Source organism: Delphinus delphis, chromosome 8, assembly GCF_949987515.2.
Source record: "Delphinus delphis chromosome 8, mDelDel1.2, whole genome shotgun sequence".
Classification (NCBI taxonomy): Eukaryota; Metazoa; Chordata; class Mammalia; order Artiodactyla; family Delphinidae; genus Delphinus; species Delphinus delphis.
Window position 1 is genome coordinate 74,843,000 of NC_082690.1, and position 20,017 is coordinate 74,863,016.

At 34.6% G+C, this 20,017-nt stretch overlaps 1 protein-coding gene across 2 annotated transcripts in view; it reads left to right on the forward strand.

Moving 5' to 3' along the window:
* The window catches only part of PRMT3 (protein arginine methyltransferase 3), a 136,071-nt gene that overhangs the window by 69,542 nt on the left and 46,512 nt on the right, over positions 1-20,017 (forward strand). For both annotated transcript variants that reach the window (XM_060018608.1, XM_060018609.1), the window contains 3 exons: positions 4,761-4,839; positions 15,427-15,614; positions 17,618-17,704. In XM_060018608.1, the coding sequence (XP_059874591.1) occupies positions 4,761-4,839; positions 15,427-15,614; positions 17,618-17,704 (354 nt within the window). The remainder of the gene's footprint in view (positions 1-4,760; positions 4,840-15,426; positions 15,615-17,617; positions 17,705-20,017) is intronic.

Consider the following 20,017-nt stretch of genomic DNA (forward strand, 5'->3'; position numbering starts at 1 on the left):
ATGTAGTATAATATAATACAAATACCAAGTCTTATTTTCAATCAGGTAAATCAATTTAAGAAGCAACATAGAATAGTTATTCAGAACTTGACCTCTGTAGTCAGGCAGACCAAGGTTCCAAATTCTGACTTGTTCAACTGTTTCTGTGACTGTGTGCTGTTTTTTTTAAGTCTTATTTAACGTTTCTAAGCCTTAATTTCCTCATTAGTTAAATGGAAATAATAACATGTGCTTTAGGGAAGAATTAAATAAGATATTCCATAAAAGAACACTTAATACTATGAACTTTGACAGTTTTCACCACTATTATTATTTGAGAATTTTAATTTTAGAAAGCAAAACAGCATTTTAAAATAACCAATTTTAAGTGCTATGATAGAGTACAAAGCAGGGTAAAGAGAGAGAGTTCGGTGGGGGAAAAAGAAGATATTTTATGTGGAGACATTAAGAAAATCCCTTTTGAGGAGGTAATAGTTGAGCAGATATCTGGATACTAAGTGAAATAAATGACCAGTAAAATTGTCAGTCTTCATTGAGTAATAAATAATGTGGCTTGGGAATTCCCGGGGTCCAGTGGTTAGGACTTGGCACTTTCACTGCCAGGGCCCAGGTTCGATCCCTGGTAGGGGAACTAAGATCCCACAAGCCCCGTGGCGTGGCCAAAATCATAATCATAGTCATAATGTGGCATATTTAGTAGATGGACTAAATATGAATATGTATAATCTATTCTTGTTTTGAAGGAATGCTTTTCTACTGATTTGCTAGTTTAGTTATTCTTTAACATAAAGTTTAGAAACTGCTTTGACAGAACAGAAGCCTTGTCATATACAAGAAATATCTTGCTACAGAAATAAAAAAGGTATTATCAGAAATAAAGTATTGTTTTTAATTATACACCAATGAAGAGAGAAAAAGGAGAAAAAAATGGAATGGGAAAAGACGAAAAAAGAAAGACGTGCTTTAGCCTTCTGCTTCAATCCATTTTAGCCCAATTCTGCCTCATAGTAGCTGACCCCATATGATGACTTCTGCCAAATTAGAGTTATAAAAAATGGTCCTTTGTAGGTTTTATGTGTTAACTCTGTGCCAGGCACTCTGCTAAATCCTTTACATGTATCAACAAAAACATTTGATTATTTGCTTTCAGAAACTCTCTGACTTCATAATGTTGGCTGACTCTAAAAAATGGGAAGTAAAGACATGGCATTTATGAAAGGATGTTTTTGCTGCCGGGGATGATTATCTTTGTTTTGTTTATTTGCACTCTTATCTCTTGTTGAGTTTAGTTAGCAGCATTGGGAATTGAATCTTAAGACCAGTGTTTATGAGGGGATCTGAAAATTGTCCAGTATTATTTTTCCAGCTACGTGACCTAAAATACCTCACTTAACCTTGCTAGTACTGATTTCTCTAATGTGAAAATTACATTGTTTAAATAGTTAGAACCTTAGAAACTCTCTAATATTGTTTGATCAGGATTCTGATCTTAGCTAAGGTGATCATTATGGGGTATGTGGAAAAGTGCTTATTGGTGTTTATTATTTTAAATGGAAGCAGACATATAGGAAAGTCTTAAGTATAAATACTAAAGTTCAGAAGATTAAGTAAAATTAACTTTTTTAGCCCAGCGAAACAAATCTCTCTATCTTCACAAGAAGAATCTTGAAGCTGGAATTGGCACTAATTTGGCCAACCTGATCAAATTATTTCAATTGGGTTTAAAATTTTGTTTCTTAATTTTAAAGAAAGTTTTCTCATTTTTATCTTTTTTTTTTTGTATGCACACAATGCGTATAGTTTTGGCTGGTCTGAAAAAAAAAGTGACTCCTGGGGCGGGGGGAAAAAGAATTTTAGTTCTGACTGGATTTTAATATAGGACCATTCACTAAATATTATATAATTCTGGACAATCTGGTAAGCCTTCATTCTCTATTAAATGTAATTTAAAAATTCTCACTAGCCTTTACAAATATATTTTTTAAGTAGCTCTTAATTTTTTTTAGTTAAACTAATTAGATTTACTGTTCCAAACCTTTTTACATGTATTAACATACTTAGTTCTCATAACAGCTCTATGGTGTAGAATACCATTGTTATTGTCACTTAACGTCACTGAGTCTCGGTTTCTTCATTTGTAAACTTGCCCAACGTTACATAGAGAAAGAAGCTCCTCTAGGATATAAATCTAAGAGTCCACCCTCTAAATTGGTTCTATTGGTATTGACCATAGTACCGATTTAAAATACGGTTATTTAATCTCAGATGAATGGCTAATTATAACTTTATCTTAAATGCAATAAATGAGCATGTTGCTAGAAGGAGCTACTTTCAGTTACGGATTGAAAAAACTTTTTTGGTTTGATTGTAGTATGTGGAAGTAAGATGGAGTTTGAACTTACAGAGGGAAAATACTTAGATTTAACTAACTACTTTGAAAGAATAATACTAGAAACAGTTTGACATGGTGCCAGATCAGTAACACACTATACTTTTTGCCCCCTTCCAAAAAAGATTGGACTATAATGAATACTCAATTTATATGAAAATGTGATTTTATTTTATTTTAATGTTTTAACATGCAACAATCTTGCAAATAAGGACCGTTTTTTCCCAACCTACTAATATGTTTTACCAACTGATCTTTTCCTCTTAGGTAAATAGATGCCTCCTCTTCAAATAATTTTTTTGGCAAAAATTATAATTCACTTTAATCAACTGATAAATGCTTATTTATAAGCATCTGTGTGCATAGATCTGCATGAATTATGTCAGATTGATAAAGATATCTTAGTTGAATTCCAGAAGGCTCTTGTGCTTTGAATACACAGATGATATTAATGAGGAACTAACTTATAAGAGTTAGACATTTTACTGAAGTGCTCTATCAAGGAAAGCAGTTTCCACCAAATCCTTAATTATCCGAATGTAAACACAGTAATAAAAGAGTTTTGTTGCTAAGTCTGTCTTTTGTAGGCAATTATTTTCTTATCAGTGGATTAGTGTGTTGTGGGGAGAAGCTAAATGCCAATATAGAGTTGCTAGCAGTAGTTTAATTAGGTTCCTTTATAAGTGATTCAAGCACTAGAGCTGTATTTTCTGTAAATTTAAATTTGCTATTAATCTCTTGGGAAGATTATCCATTCTGGGTTTGAAGGTTTTTCCTGTGCTAGAGAAACATTTAAAACAGTTTTGTTCATTGTGTTGTGTATTGATCCTCTTAGTTATTTGTGCACAGAACAAATGAGTGAGAACAGTTTTGATTTAGAATGCTGACATGAGGGTAACATTCATATTGGTTAACGCTTAGCCATAATAGGGTGTATTATGTGCTAAGCACTGTGCTGAACACTTGACTTTCCCTGCTGCTCAGGGCTATTGGAGGATGGGCCCCAGAAGAAGACTGACAGAAACTGGCATTGATCTCTCACTCATGATTACTTTATCATTTCTATAATAAAGTGTATAGCATACTATTAGAATGTACTGTGTTTGTGACACCAGTAGTGGCAGATTATCTTTTCATCTGTGCTGTGATTAGCCTTTCTTGGTGGAGGAGTCAAGTGTTCTCCAGAGTCTGGAGCACACTGGGGCTGAGTTTCATGAAATGTATTTCAAACAACATAGTTGTGCAAGGTGTTGATACATGTTAAATAGAAAAAAAGAGATTTCTGGTTAAAAAGTGGGTAATACTTGTTTAGAATTTGTTCAACCATCCTCTTTACCATAACACTTCTCAGAACTGTTAATGTGCTGATGTGCATTATGAATCTCTATATGAGGATGATACAGCATCTGGTCTTTCTCACCTCTCCCCTCCTTTTTTTTTTTTTTTAAAAAAAAAACTCTTCAAAGAGAATGTTTTTGGGCAGGAAACATTTTGGGAAAAGGTGTTCCAGACCAGAGTTTCTCAGCCTTAGCTCTGTGGACATTTGGGATCAGACATTTCTTTGTTTGGGGGCCGTCCTGTGTCAGTGAAGGACGTTTATCAGCATTGCCCCCACCCAGCTGTGACAATGAAAAATGTCCCCCAGGGGCAAAATCTAGTTAAGAACTATTGCTCTAGATTAATATTGCAGTATTCCAGGAAATTATAGGATACATTAGCAATTTCTATCTGAAAGTTTCCTTTTAATGTGGAAGAAATAATAGTCTAGAAAGTGGAAGCACAGGTAGAGAAAGTTCAGTATATTCTGCTGTAATAAACGTTCTGGATCCACTTTGTACCCTGGCCTGATTTTCTTTTCTTTTCTTTTCTTTTTTTAACATCTTTATTGGAGTATAATTGCTTTACAATGGTGTGTTAGTTTCTGCTTTATAACAAAATGAATCAGCTATACATATACATATATACCCACATCTCCTCCCCCTTGCATCTCCCTGTCTCCCTCCCACCCTCCCTATCCCACTCCTCTAGGTGGTCACAAAGCACTGAGCTGATTTCCCTGTGCTGTGTGTGGCTGCTTCCCACTAGCTATCTGTTTTACATTTGGTAGTGTATATATGTCCATGCCACTCTCTCACTTTGTCCCAGCTTACCATTCCCCCTCCCCATGTCCTCAAGTCCATTCCCTGGCCTGATTTTCTAATAATTATTATGTGGAGAATTTACTGCAAAAAATAATTTCAAACTTTGCAGAATATTATATGGTAGAGACTAAAAGTATATTTTCCATTAAAACACTAGCCAGATATTTAAATTGAACTGCATATGATGATACTGCACTTTTCTAAAATCCATTTTTTCTTTTTTTATACAGGGCTATTTTCTTCTTTTTGAGTCCATGTTAGATTCTGTCCTTTATGCAAAGAACAAATACTTGGCAAAAGGAGGGTCGGGTGAGTATAAAATTCTAGTTTTAGTAATCTAATTTTAGTCTAGCAGAACCAAATGAACCTTTGGATTTCAAATAAACTATGCATGACTGAGAAAGTTCCCAATAGAGATGAAAGACATTTCCATCAGAGGAAGATTTAAGACATTTGTTTAGTGTACCGTTGATAGTAGAACATTATATAAGATATGCAGAACTCTTAAGTTAATGGTATTCTCATGAACACTTTTAATAAAAATACTAAGGACTAGATTTGGAAGCTTTTTGATACTCAAATAAAAATCTAACAGAGACTCTTTGATTTTTAATCTTTGTGACATTTAGGGTTTTTTGGTTTCTGTTTTTTCCCAAAAGAATGTTTCATACTAGGTTGGAGATCATTCACTTTGGTAGCAAATACTCCATGACTTCACTGAATGTATAAACCTGGCTTCTTTGTAATTTAACAAGAGTATTTAAGTAGTGAGTAGTTTCTACTAAGTTTTTAAACCACAGTATACCCAATCAGTATTTTTCAATAGATCCCAATAAATTTGGAAGGCTTCCTTTTCATGGCCATGGTGAACTTTTAATCATATTAGCTCTGTGTACTCAAAGTGAGATTGTGTTTTGACAGGCTTTCTGCTATGAACAGTTGTATACAAATAAATGTTCTCAGGGATTATGTTTTACTCATCTTTGGCTCTTCACTGAGCTCCACAGCTTCTGGAACATAGATAGAACATCATACATGTTTTTTGCATTGAATCATTAAAACTGAATTGCATAGCATGTCTCCCTTCATTCACCTTTCCCTGTACCTTCCCTTTCTCAAAGCTTCAGAACCAGTAAATCATTTCCATGGTCAGAGTACAGTTGATAAAACTGTTATATAAAAGTGGGTGAAAAGGAGGATACATTTTGAACTGGTGACATAAAGCACTTGACCATACTTATGCCTCCTGCCCATCCATGTTCTATGAAATTACTTTGGCAGTAAAAATCAGTAAGGCCAAAACATAAAGCATAGAGAAAATTCTCCAGTACAGTTGAGTCCTTTTTATAATATCATTTAAATAGATTGCCTTTGTTTTTCAAAATGCTCTCATTTTATCACTGTATTTCCTGCAACCATTTCAAGATACGCTTCTGATCTCTGACGTGAACGTGGCTAGAATTTTTAGATATATTTTACCCTGCAACAATTGGCTGTATCTCTCACTAATTGCAGTGATTGTTTTTTAAAGACAACTACACTTAATGACTAAAAACTAATATTATCTACCATTTGTTGATTGTGCAATAGTTGCCAAATAATACGCTGTACCTTTATTTATCTTATTACATGTAATCCTCACGTGTTGTAATCCTCACAACAGCCCTGTGAGACTTTAGAAATATAGGTGTCCTGGATGGTACATATTAAGTATCCAAGTCTTGAATTTTTTTTTTTTTTCTAAACTCAGATCTGCCAGACTCCAGTATTCTTGTTCTTTTCAGTGTCCCTTGTTGTTTCTTTACTAAAGTGCATTTTATTGAATCTAATTCTTGCCTTGAAGTTGTTCTAGGGAAGATTCAGAAAACTGTTTCCATACTTCCCTGAGTGGTGTTCATTGATCTTACTGAAGGACTGACAGCAACTTAATACATTTAAATTGAATTCTTGATGAAATTCATTAAGAACTTACAGCCATGTGAATAATGAGGTTATAGCTGAAACAATGGCAGAGCTATTTCCCATCATCAAAGGGATAAAGTGGAGGCTTTATTCTAGCTCTTTCCATATTTTTATATAACTGCTGTTAGCACTAAGATAATCTGGAAGTATATTGAAGAGAGGTCAGCATTTAACTTCATAAGCAGTGCTGTTGAATGTTACTTGTTAAAAGAATCAAGAAAAGTAGGAAAAGTCAGAAATGAGTAACATGAAGTGGTTTAGCCTATTTTGTGTATTTGTGTATGCCTTGATGAATAAATATCATCTAGATGCTCATTCTTTTATTGTAAACAAAGTTTTCTTTCATGTTTTTCTGAAGGAAAGATTTATTAAGCAATTAGCAGTGTCAAGGTTTTAGAAAGAATGATTGAATTATGAGAGAGGGAGACTATTGGAGACCATATAAGCATGAAGGGACCACAGTTTATTTTTACATGAATCCAGGTTCAGTTTATGTCTCACTTTATATTTAATGGCATGGAGTAAAGCCTTTATAAAAGACAGTCAGCCAATAACTTGAGTATTCATGCTCCTTATCACCAGGCAGTTCCACAGTACTTTAGAGGTACTCATTTACTACTGTTATCACTAATAAAAATAAAGCTTTGTGGGGATTCCTTGGCAGTCCAGTAGTTAGGACTCTGCGCTTTCACTGCTGTGAGCCCAGGTTTGATCCCTAGTCAGGGAACTAAGATCCCACGAGCCATGTGGTGCAGCCAAATAAAAAAAATTTTTTTAAGTTTTGTAAAGTTAGTGAAAGTGGATTTACTATTTTCTTCTATTATTAGCTAAGACTTACTAATTGTATATCAGAAATTCTTGTGTTTTACATTCAGCCAACCAAGAGATCAGGAGTAAAACCAAGAAAATGTTAGGTTGAGATCAATGCATAATTTTACAAGGAATTAAGATGAAAACCAATGTATATTTTAGGATGACAGCATAGAATGTAAATGCTTTATACCCTAAAAGTGTCACACATCTCACAAAAATTGTAAAGGGAATGCAGGAGGTAGGTGGGAAAGTGTGTATACTTAAATGGATTTATTTTATTTTATTTTATTTTTTTGCTGTACGCGGTCCTCTTACCGTTGTGGCCTCTCCCATTGCGGAGCACAGGCTCTGGATGCGCAGGCTCAGCGGCCATGGCTCATAGGCCTAGCCGCTCCGCAACATGTGGGATCTTCCCGGACCGGGGCATGAACCCGTGTCCCCTGCATTGGCAGGCAGACTCTCAACCACTGTGCCACCAGGGAAGCCCAGATTTATCTTTAATAGGAATTTATGGGATATCATTTAAAGCTGACAACTCAAGTAATAGCATTAGAGCACATTTAGCACTACAGAGGTAATATTAAAATGATACTGTTGATTAAAATTGAATGGTGAGGCTTGTGGTCATTGATCCTGTCTGTATCATGATTGTAGTGGTGATCGTGTAACTCTATGTTATCAAATCACATAGGATTATACATCAAAAAGGACAGAGAGTGAGTTTTACTGTGTGTAAATTTTACCTCAATAGAGATGACTTAAAAAAAAAAAAAATGAGTGCTTCCCTGGTGGCGCAGGGGACACGGGTTCAAGCCCTGCTCCGGGAAGATCCCACATGCTGCGGAGCACCTGGGTCTGTGCACAACTACTGAGCCTGAGCTCTAGAACCCGTGAGCCACAACTACTGAGCTCACAAGCCACAACTTCTGAGCTCATGTGCCACAACTGCTGAAGCCCACGCACCTGGAGCCCGTGCTCCACAACAGGAGAGGCCACTACAATGAGAAGCCCATGCACTGCAACAAAGAATAGCCCCCTCTCTCCACAACTAGAGAAAGCCCACACACAGCAACGAAGACCCAACACAGCCAAAAATAAATTAATTAATTAAAAAAAAAAATGAAGCAGCATCTTCCACCTCCTTCAGGTCAAATGAATTATTACATAATTTGATTTCTAGCTATTTTGAAAAATATATTAAAACTCTGTACTAACTACCTACTTCTGTAATTGTTGTTAGTATTATCATTACATCTCTTTTTGTAATTAAAAAAATAATTGGGTGATTAAGAAGAGGAAAGGAAAGGGAAAAACAAGGAAATATACTAACTTTATCATTACTTGCAATAGGAGATTAGTAAATAATATTAAAAATAGACAACTAAAGATATTCTATAAGGTTGTAATTATAAAGTTAGCTACTAGAACAAAAAGGCAAACTTTGTAAATTAAAGAATTAATACTTAGGAAAAAGCAAAAAGACCATGTAGTTGAACTACTTAAAAAACAAAATAAAAACTACAGATACAGAATAATATAAAATGGTAGAGTTGTGAACAAGAAAAAGTTCTCATATCAGTAATGTAAATGGACTAAATTCATTTATTAAATGAAAAAGAATTTCAGATTGGATCACAAGAGAAAACCCAATTCTGTGCACTATATAGTGACACACCTAAAACAAAATTATATAGAAAAGTTAAACTTGGGTTAAAAAAGATACTCAGGCAAATAGAAAAAAAGTCATGATATTGATACCAAACAAAAGGGAATTTGGGCAAAATATTATATAATTATATGAATAAGGCTTAGCATTAAGGAGCAAAATCATGCCCATCTTCATAGCTACTGAAAAGGTTTTTTGTTTTGTTTTGTGTTTTGTGGTACGCGGGCCTCTCACTGTTGTGGCCTCTCCCGTTGCGGAGCACAGGCTCCAGATGCGCAGGCTCAGCGGCCATGGCTCACGGGCCTAGCCGCTCTGCGGCATGTGGGATCTTCCCGGACCGGGGCACGAACCCTCGTCCCCTGCATCGGCAGGTGGACTCTCAACCACTGCGCCACCATGGAAGCCCTGAAAAGGTTTTTATATATAAAATGAATAATCTGAAAGTTTAAGAATGGAATACTTACCTAGTTAGTTTCCAAGAATCTCCCCACAAAATATCTACTAATTACAAAAGAGAAAAGAGTAAATTTCCATGTAGAAGCCTAGCAGACTCCACTTTAGTCAAGTAATCAGGGTTGACATCGTCCAGAATTGGACCAATTGAAATTGTAGGAGCACAAAGAAATAATTCGTTGCTTTGAAACTTCCTCAGAACTGATAATAGTTTTGTAAAATCATAATTGTTGCATAGAAATGTTAGGTGCCCATTAAAGGAGACATCTTCCATGGTACTGGAAAAGAATGTTGTTTTCATTGCCTTTCATTGCAAGGAAAATGAAAGGTTTCTTCCCCCCTCATATGGTCAGAACAAAACTCAACTTTCTTATGAGGTCCTTCACAGTGTACATCTTCTCTGATTTATAGTTGTCAGGATTATAAAGTTGAGCACTATGTTCAGTACAAAGCAAGTTACTAAGACAGCCGTATCCTAAGTCATTGTTTCCTAATCTTGGCAGACCATCACAGTAACTGGGACCTTTTGTTAAAAATATGGATCTTCAGACTCCACGTCTGATCCTTTTGAACCAAAATCTAGGGGAAGAGTCCTGTCGTAAGAATTTATTTAAGATGTACCCAGCAGTAGGTATTGCTGCCTCTGAAAAGTAGACACAGGTTTAGGTGTATATCGTTAGTAGAGCCTAAGTCATGTATTCATGCCTAACTTGCAAGGGAGGGAGGGAAAGCAAGTTTTTGTCATTTTCAGCTTTCATAGAGGGAAGTAGGCCCTGCCTCAACATAGGAAATCTCTCAAACAGTTCAGAGGGGGGCAGCAAAATAGAGTGGCAGATATGTACTATATACACTGACAGATCTGTCTCTCTCAGGTTTTGCATTAGAATTTGCATTGGAAACCTGATCTATGCGAATAAGAAATTGCCTCTGTTATAAAGTCCAGGTTTACAAATATACTTTTCTTACTATTTCCCTCTCTGTAGAAAGCTGAGCTGTAGACTTTACTGACTCCTCCCCCATTTCTGCTTGGTTGCTCTCCTTTTTAGGATCTCTTTTACCTTATCACCTCATTCCTTTACTCAGATGGAATGGGTAAGGCTGAATGTTTCCATTTTCCTCACTTTGCCCTGAAATTTTATTAATCTCTAAACTTTCTCAACCCTTTTTTGCTTCCTCTTTCTTCTCCAACAGGTGCTCATTTACTGTGGGATAGTCGAGTTCCTCTTTCCTTTTTTTCCATTTGAAAAGCATAAAATTTGACATCATGAATAAATGGAAAGCATAAAGATTTTGCAGTCAGACCTTGAGTTTAATCCCTGCTTCATCAGATGATTAGTTACCTAGTTAGCTGATGAAGACCAGTAATTTGGGCAGGTTACTTAATTTTTCTGAATTTCAGTTTCCTTATCTGAAAAATGAGGATTATAATCCAGCTTTATAGAATCAGTCAAAAGTCTGAATGAGATGCTTGACATAAAATAGTTGCTCAATAAATGTTAATTCCCCCCCCCGAGTTATAGCTGGTAAACATGAGATTAGTGTTAAGGTTATACCTTATAAAAGTTTTGAAATGAATTTAGGCATCATGGTGTTATCACCTGCTGTTTGTATAGTACATATCTCAGTGTAATCAGCCACTAACACTGTCTCATAGTGCTTAGAGGTTTCTTTAGTATTTCCATAATTTACTGTGTACTTCCTCATCTTCAAATCTGTTTTTCCCACGTTTATTATTTTTGTTCTGTTCAGTGATATTGCAGTAGTGTCATTTTCTACCTTTTTTTCTTATTACAATTTTTCAATGCATATTGCAGCAACATTTTAGCCTAGTTAAGCTTTAGAATGTGGGCCTAATCACTATTTATGCATTTATTATAAGTTAACGATGAGAAGATGTTCCAATTTCCAAATAAATATTAGTTAATTTTTAAGATAACCTTATTATATAAATTATTTTTTTAAGCTTATTCAACTCCCAAATTATTTATGCATGTCAGTCATTGTATTGTTGACTATTATTTCAGTGAAGTCTACCTCCATGTGGTTCACATATATTGTGAAAAGGACAGTCTATTTTGATTTATTTATTATCTCCTTTCATTCTAAACCTTTTTCCTCTCTGGTTATTTATATACAAGCAGTGATGCTAGTGTTTACTAGGAATTGTTTCTTTATGCATCTCAGTCTTATCCTTTAGTGTCCAAAAGTTTGTGAGGCATTTCTAAGGGATAAAGGATTTCCCATCTTTATCTGTTCACCATGTGAGCTATTCTAGTGACAGATGAATTCTGGGCAGTGAATCGAGAAGGACACAGATGTCAAAGCCATGAATTTATAAATGGTCTGTTAAGAGGGTGCTTTTGTCCAATCAACACTTTGTTAATTTCACCTACAAGAAGGAATAATTATTCAATTATGCTTCTTTCTGACAAAAATCAGGTGACAAATGTGTCAGAATATGAAGGTAAAGGGTTAGTCAGGATTCTGACAAGTGGCCCAAAATTTTAGCCAGCTCTGAGGAGATGGATAAAGAATCAAATTGACCTATAGCATTGATAACAAGTCTTTCATAAATATTCATAGATCTTACTAACTGAAAGATAAAAGCTAATTTCATTTCTAAATTCTAACAAATACAGGAACCATGATTTTCTGTATTATATTTTATTTTATTCTTTTGATTTTCTGTATTTTTGTGAAATATAATTAGCTTGAAAAATAAACCTTGAGGGATTTCCCTGGTGGTCCAGTGGTTAAGACTCAGCACTCCCAATTCAGGGGACCTGGGTTTGATCCCTGGTTGGGGAACTAGATCCCACATGCCTGCCTCAACTAAAAGATCCCGCATGCAAGTAAAAGATCCCGCGTGCCGCAATGAAGATCCCACGTGCCACAACTAAGACCCGGAGCAGCCAAATTAATTAATTAATAAGTTAATAATAAATAAGTAAACCTTGGAAAAGTTAAATCATATTCCTCTTTAGTCTGTTTCTCTTATTACCAACATATTTTCAAAACTTTTTAATTAGTTTTAGTAACTTATAGTTTTTCCTTATGAATGAAAAAACTATCCTTATTTCTTAGTAATATTACTGACTAGTACATCATATTGCTTGATACAGAGCCGGAGTTCAGCAAACTTTTTCTACAAAGGGCTAGGTAGTAAGTATTTTAAGTTCACTAAGATTTTTAATAATATTCTAAAATAGAAGAACTCTGTGAACCATGTTAAGTAGCTTGAATGTACACTGCACAACTCCAGGGGATATTTGGACACTGTGAGTGGTGCTCCCAGAAGTAGCGCAGTATAATGGCCCTGATAATGACCTCCCTCATCCATTTTTCCCTCATCTCCATCAGGGATATCTATATCTGGTGTGCTGCCTGTTTTTGTAGATAAAGTTTTATTGGAAAATAGCCATGCTTGTGTATTTATATATTGTCTTTGGGGCTTTCACATCGTAGCAGCAGAGATGAGTAGCTTTAATAAAGACCATACACAAAACCTAAAACAGTCACTTTACATAAAATGTTTGCTGACCCCTGATCTGTACCCTTATTATGTTCCTCTTTAAGGGTGAAATTAACAGGATATAATGTTGGAAAGCTTACATGATGGTCATATTAAGTCTGACAAAGTATACAAAAAGAAATTGCCAACTATCTAACGTTGCTTCAGAATTCTGTTTCTTCTTCAGTGCTTCTCATAGTAAGGACCTGGTTCAGGAAACTAAACATACATACCTTTCCTGTAGCAGATACTCTTGCTGGGTCAGCATTTACAGTAGCACATCATTTACTTTGAAAAATTTGTATTGATCAGAAATTTAAACACAGTCAAGAGGCTTAACACGTCCGTGGAGGAAGAGGAGGGTAGAAGTAACTCAGTTTACACAGCAGTCGACTCCAGCCCAATGCAGCTATCATATCTGCCTTACATGCCCCCTTAGAGAAGACTTGAGAAACTTCTTATCAGTGACATAGCACCAGTTATTTTTTCTGGGTATCTCACATGTCAGGTTTGGAAGAAGCAATTGCTCTGATGCCAGCAGATCTTATCGTGGGCTTTATTTAGAAGATAATTTAGTGCTGCTGTCGTTGAATAATAAAATTCCTACAGCTGTGGAGAGAAACAGAGTTTGGGGGAAGGAGAGGGTTATTTCTCTGCTGTTTAAGTCTGAAGGCTAGTTAATAATAGTAAAATTTTTTCCTTTGTGCATTTTTTGGCACATATGTACTTGCTTTCAGTTTGTTGATACAGGGGTATGTAACTTATATTTTAATTCAAGAATCCCCTACATGTTGACATTTGAAGGACAAAGTTAATTTTGCTATTTATTAGTCCAAAAAAAAAGAACATCAATGTTATTTTTTAAATTTTGTGTTATAAAGGTTTTTACTAGTTATGAGAAGAGAGTTTCTCCCTGAACTCTCTCTTTCCTTACCTCTCTTAACACTTACTCTCTTGGTTTTCTTCTTACTTCTGTGGTCTAGCTTCTCAGCCATTTCTTTTCAGCCTCCTTTTCTTCTACTCATCCCTTAAATTCCGCTACTCATTATGTATCCCTAGGTGACCTCATAAGCTCCCATAACTTATACTTGCATTTATGTGCTCACGGTTCCAAATTTATATATTGAACCCAGATCACCACTTTTGAATTTCAGACCTGTATAGTCAGCTGTTTGTTGGATATTTTTACCTGTTTGTCTCATAAGCATTAAACTCTCATATTCCTCTTGAATCTGCCCTTTTTTTTATTTCGTATTATAATGGTTAGTACCACAGTTTACCCAGTTGCTAAGTCTAAAACTGTGTCGTCCTTGACTCTTCCCTCTTTCTCACCTTCACAGCCAGCCGGTCTTACAGCCCTATGAGTTCTACCTCCTAAACACCCCTTGACTGTATCTCCTCCTCTCCATTCCCACAACCGTCACTCTATTTCAGATCACCTGTATTATTACATTTATCTCTTAGTTTGTCTCTTAGTCTTACTCCCTACCTTTTATTCTCCACATTGCACTCAAGGTGGCTTTTCTAAGACCAAAATCTGATCAAGTTGCTACCCTATGTAAAATTTTTCACTGGCTTATCATTATTCTTAGAATAAAGTCTAATTTATTAATGTGGTTTACTCAGCACTGTTTTCTTTGATCCCTCCTTTGTCGACTTCTGTTTCACTGTTCCTCTCAAATTGGAGTGTACTGTGCCCCTACATGCCCACTGCCCCCTCTGCCTAGAACACTCTTTCCCTCCCACTGGTAACTTAGTTGGTCTTCAGTTCTTGCCTTAAACAATATCCTTGTTCCCCTGCTACAGCTACAGCTAACTCAGATTTCTGAGTTAGCTGTTTTTTTCTGTAGGTCCCTTAGTAACTTGTGCTTCCCCTTTCTTAGTATTTATTACATCACTAATAATTGCTAATATATTTGTCAGAATTGTGTAAATGTAAGTTTGAGTAGGGACATGTATGCACAGTCTGTAAAATAGAATAACTTATCAGCACACATTTGGTGCTCATAAATGTTTACCTTTCATAATGGATGAGAGAGGGTAATATGAACTGGTCTTCTACACAACTATAAAATTCTATCACACAACACACCTTTTTAAAGGATTTGCCTCTTCACGTTTCAGAGGAACATTTAAAGTAAAAATCTAGTACCTCTTTTACAGTCAGCATGTTTAATGTTAATAAATATGTTTATTTCAGGATTGTGTCCATCCTTTCTAAATAATTTGAGTGGGAACCCATCATTGAAATCTTTGTTTTAATCTTACCATCACAGTAATAGAAATCTTTTATTTATTATTTTTTTAAAGAGGCCACAACATGGAACTTGGTTATTTTCTCTGATCTATAACTTTGTTAATCCCCTGCTGCTAGTAATCATTTGCTAGCAATCTGTACTGTTGGATTTGATATTTATATTTAGCCTTTAAAAATTATATTTTGTTACAAAGAGAGATAATGCTAAATTGTTCGTTGTTTTATTTGTTACAGTCTACCCTGATATTTGCACTATCAGCCTTGTGGCAGTAAGTGATATGAATAAACATGCTGATAGAATTACTTTTTGGGATGATGTCTATGGCTTCAACATGTCCTGCATGAAGAAAGCAGTTATTCCAGAAGCTGTGGTGGAAGTTTTAGATCCAAAGACTCTTATTTCAGACCCCTGTAGTATTAAGGTAGGTATTTTACTAATTTTATTTTCTTTAACAGTATGGCTATTTTTCTTAGTTTTCATTTATGAGTTTAGTATTTCAAATTAATATATTGATTTTATATATGTATCTTCAAAACAGTAATTATTCTTTCTATTTTAATTAATCTAAAGCAGCTTGATATCATAATATTTGCCAGTTCACTGTGTCATCCCTTTGAAATCACTTCTCTTTATATATTGAAGTTCCTTATACTGAAGGGTTGAATCATTTATTTTGGCTTAGCGAAGGCAAAAAGTCCTGCTGTATTGTCATTTCTGCTTCACCAGCACATTCTGGCCTTATCCTAGCATCTCGTTTACAGCCAGATTATTCGTTCATATATGTTTCACACAACTTCTCTCACCCAGATTTCTTCCAGCCTTTTCAGATTAATTAATTATAGTGACTGTGCCCATGAAACTAAAACCCTACTATGTTCACATTGCTTTAGTTAATTCCTTTTGTGTTTTAATCTTACTCTTCACCATGTTAATCTCTAGTTTTATTGTCAATTTTGCTATGTCGAATTTACATGTGTGGAATAATAACTTTGCAGTGAGTGAAAGTCCTGTTGCTTTTTTAAAAGACTTCTTAATTCATCTGTTTCAGTTGTATCATCAGATAAATATAGCCTGTTCAGTGTTAAGTTCAGAACATTGTCTCTTCTTTTTTAGTCCACTGTTACTTTCATAGTATCAATAGTTGTTCTCTGCACAAAGTAGATATTCAGTTAGTGTTCATTAATTTTCTTAAATTGATAAACTATTTTAAGTTAACACATAAAGTTTCTCAACAACAACAAGCTGATTAAAATTGCATTCAACTTTTAAGAAAAAAAATACAGCCTGGTTAATGATTGTAGGACTGTTCACTGCCCTGGTATACTGAGTGTAAGGGATTTATTTGGGTTCTTTGACTCAGGGTAGGGGTGTAAGCCAACTCAGCATTAAGACTGAGCAGAAAGAGGAGGGTCATGTGGGTGTGCTAATTTCTCTCTCTAGTTATCTCTTTGCTTAATGCCAGAAATTCTATGAATAAATAAAATAGTTGAAATAGAAAATTTAGGACTGATAAAGGTGTTTAAAAAGTATATATATATACACCCTTTCTCTTATTTTCTTTGTTTAGGTAAATATAGTATGTTCTGTGTTCTGCAATCCTCCTATAAATAAAAGGCAACCATGCTGTAACGTTTTAAAAGTTTTCTCAAACTATTCAAAATAGAGTAATGTTTCAGGTAGTCATATGAATTGTGTTCACTGTATACCTACTCATGGTAAGTCAAATGTTGACAGCCTTTACAGCATCATTTGGTCACACTGCTGTAACTGAGTCCATCTACTCTCCATAGTGAAATGGAGAAGGATTTGAACTAGGTAGGGCAGAATAAGAAAATAAGGATATTTGGCCATTTTTTTCCTGAAGTGAATCTTCGTAGTTGGTTTTGCTCGTTGGTTGGAATTGTTGTGGTTTTTCCTAGTATGTAAGAACTTCAGCTGCACTTACAAGAGTGAATTCTAAAACACCTTGTCCTTTTAAATAGCATATGTTTTCAAGTTGGCATTTCCTACAAAAGTATTAACTGTTATCACACATAATTTATTGTAAATGTATACCACTGGTGGTATACAGAATGATTTTAGTTGGAACACAGGAAAGCATTTTTTATTTGAGAGTATTTTAATGTGTCTTAGAAAAAACTTTAGTACAACAGAGCCATGATTTGATATATATTATTCTTATAAGAAGTCTAAGTAAAAAATACTAATTTGATTAAAGAAAAATTAACTGAATAATAATGCTAGTAGCCCTTAAATTTAGAAATAATCCCAAAAGTGAGGTGTGAATGATTAAAGTTGGCAAAGCATTGGTTTACAGTAATCCTTTTTGCATAAAAAAAAAGAAGGAATACTTTTCTGTTTGTTTCTGGTTTTGTTTTTACTATTTTTACTAAGTTCTTCCCTCCACTCTTTTTTCACGGGTAGCATATAGATTGCCATACAACATGTGTCTCAGATTTGGAGTTTTCTTCAGATTTCACCCTAAAAATCACAAAGACATCGTTGTGCACGGTAAGCTATTTCATTCTACTTTCACAAATCTCTCTAGTAGTGCAGTTGATTGGCAGGCTAATGAATTACCAGGCTTGTGATAAATGAAAAAGACTATTGCCTTTGACAGTCTATCTTTGCCTTTGTTAGACTATCGAATAGATCTGTTTTAATAGGTCAGTAGACTTCAGAAAAGTTTGTTTAGTTCAGAAGAGAAAGTATTAGGGAACCATGTTTACAGAATGATTTTTCTTTATAGATTCTTCATTATTACCTATCATATAATTAACTGAGAGCACTCAACTTTATCTTCATAGACAAAAATTAATGTCCTGCTCCTCTCAATAACTCTTAACACTCAATTTAGATGGAAATAAGATGTTTATTTGGTGTAATATTTTATATTCTTGTGAGAAAAATAATGAAGAAACTGATTGTTTACCTTTCCTTAAAGAATCAACCTGGTGTAATAGAAAAAGTATGCACTTTAGAAGAGTTAGACAAATTTGGTTTCACATTTGGTTCTGCCACTCACTAGTTTGTTACTTTGTTCAAGTTACCTTAGGTAATCTGTACCTCAGACTAATCAACTGCTTTAAGAAAAATGTTAATAATCCTTTCTGACTAGAAGACTAGTTACATTGATTAGTGAGATAATATGTGAAAGCACCTACAATGTAGCCAGAAATGTTATTAAAATATAGTAATGCTTTTCTTAAATAATTTCTAAATGTATATTCATACTAAGGTAACAATATATGCCTTTACCGGGAGACTCAGAATGTTAATAAAATGTAGGCCTTTACTTAAGAAGGTATGAATTTACATAGGTGTTATGATATAAATATTTATATTATTTTAAATTTTAATTATATTGTTTAAAAAATACGAATTATAACTTCAGAATTAAAATTTGTATTGAAAACTGTATTGTCAGAAACTGTGTGAAACAGATTAGTCATGTTAACTGTGACTCTTCAACCTGATTCTTTTCAATACTTTGCTCAGATTGACATACAAAAGATTATATGATTTCTTTAAAATTTTTTCAGTTCATTTTGAGCCAATAATTATTTTATATCCAAATGAGTTTAACTGCGTTCTTTGATGTTTTGAGGAATTCTTTTTTTCATTGAAATTGGTTTTACAATTTTGAAAAGTTTAGTATCTAAATCCCAGATTTATGATCATTAAGCACCCATTATATATTCATTTAATTGGTGAAAAGCAAAATCTCATTCTTCCCATTCGTTTATCCCAGATTTTCTAATTCTGCTTTTTAGTAACTGAAATGATTTGCTCAATTGAAATTACAGGCTAAAGTCTTTAACTCCTAGACTTACTCTGTGTTTTGATATTAGTAATCCTTGAGAGTTAAAAAAGACCTCTTTTTAAAAAAATTTATTGAAGTGTAATTGATTTACAATGTTGTGTTAATTTTTGCTGTACAGCAAAGAATGTATATATAACATATATATGTATATATATGTTATATGTATATACACATTCTTTTTCATGTTCTTTTCCGTTATGGTTTATCACAGGATATTGAATATAGTTCCCTGTGCTATGCAGTAGGACCTGGTTGTTTAATCCATTCCATATATAATAGTTTACATCTGCTAAGCCCAACCTCCCACTCCTTCTCTCTCTACCCCACCCTCTCCGCAACCACAAGTCTGTTCTCTATGTCTTTGGGTCTGTTGCTGTTTCGTAGATAAGTTCATCTGTGTCATAGTTTAGATTCCACTTATAAGTGATGTCATATGGTATTTGTCTTTCTCTGTCTGACTTACTTCACTTAGTATGATAATCTCTAGATCCATCCATGTTGCTGCATATAACATTATCTCATTCTTTTTTATGGCTGAGTAGTATTCTATTGTATACATGCACCATATCATCTTTATCCATTCGTCTGTCAGTGGACATTTAAGTTAATTCCATGTCTTGGCTATTATGAATAATGCTGCTGTGAACATTGGGGTGCATGCATCTTTTTGAATTATAGTTTTGTCCAGAAATGTGCCCAGGAGTGGGATTGCTGGATCATATGGCAACCCTATTTTTATTTTTTTGAGGAACCTCCATACTGTTTTCCATAGTGACTGCTCCAATTTACATTCCCATCAACAGTGTAGGAGGGTTTCTTTTTTTCCACACCCTGTCCAGCGTTTGTATTTTGTAGATTTTTTAAATGATGACTATTCTGACTGGTGTGAAGTGGTACCTCACTGTAGTTTTGATTTGCATTTCTCTGATAATTAGTGATGTTGAGCATCTTTTCATGTGCCTGTTGATCATCTGTATGTCTTCTTTGGAGAAATGTCTGTT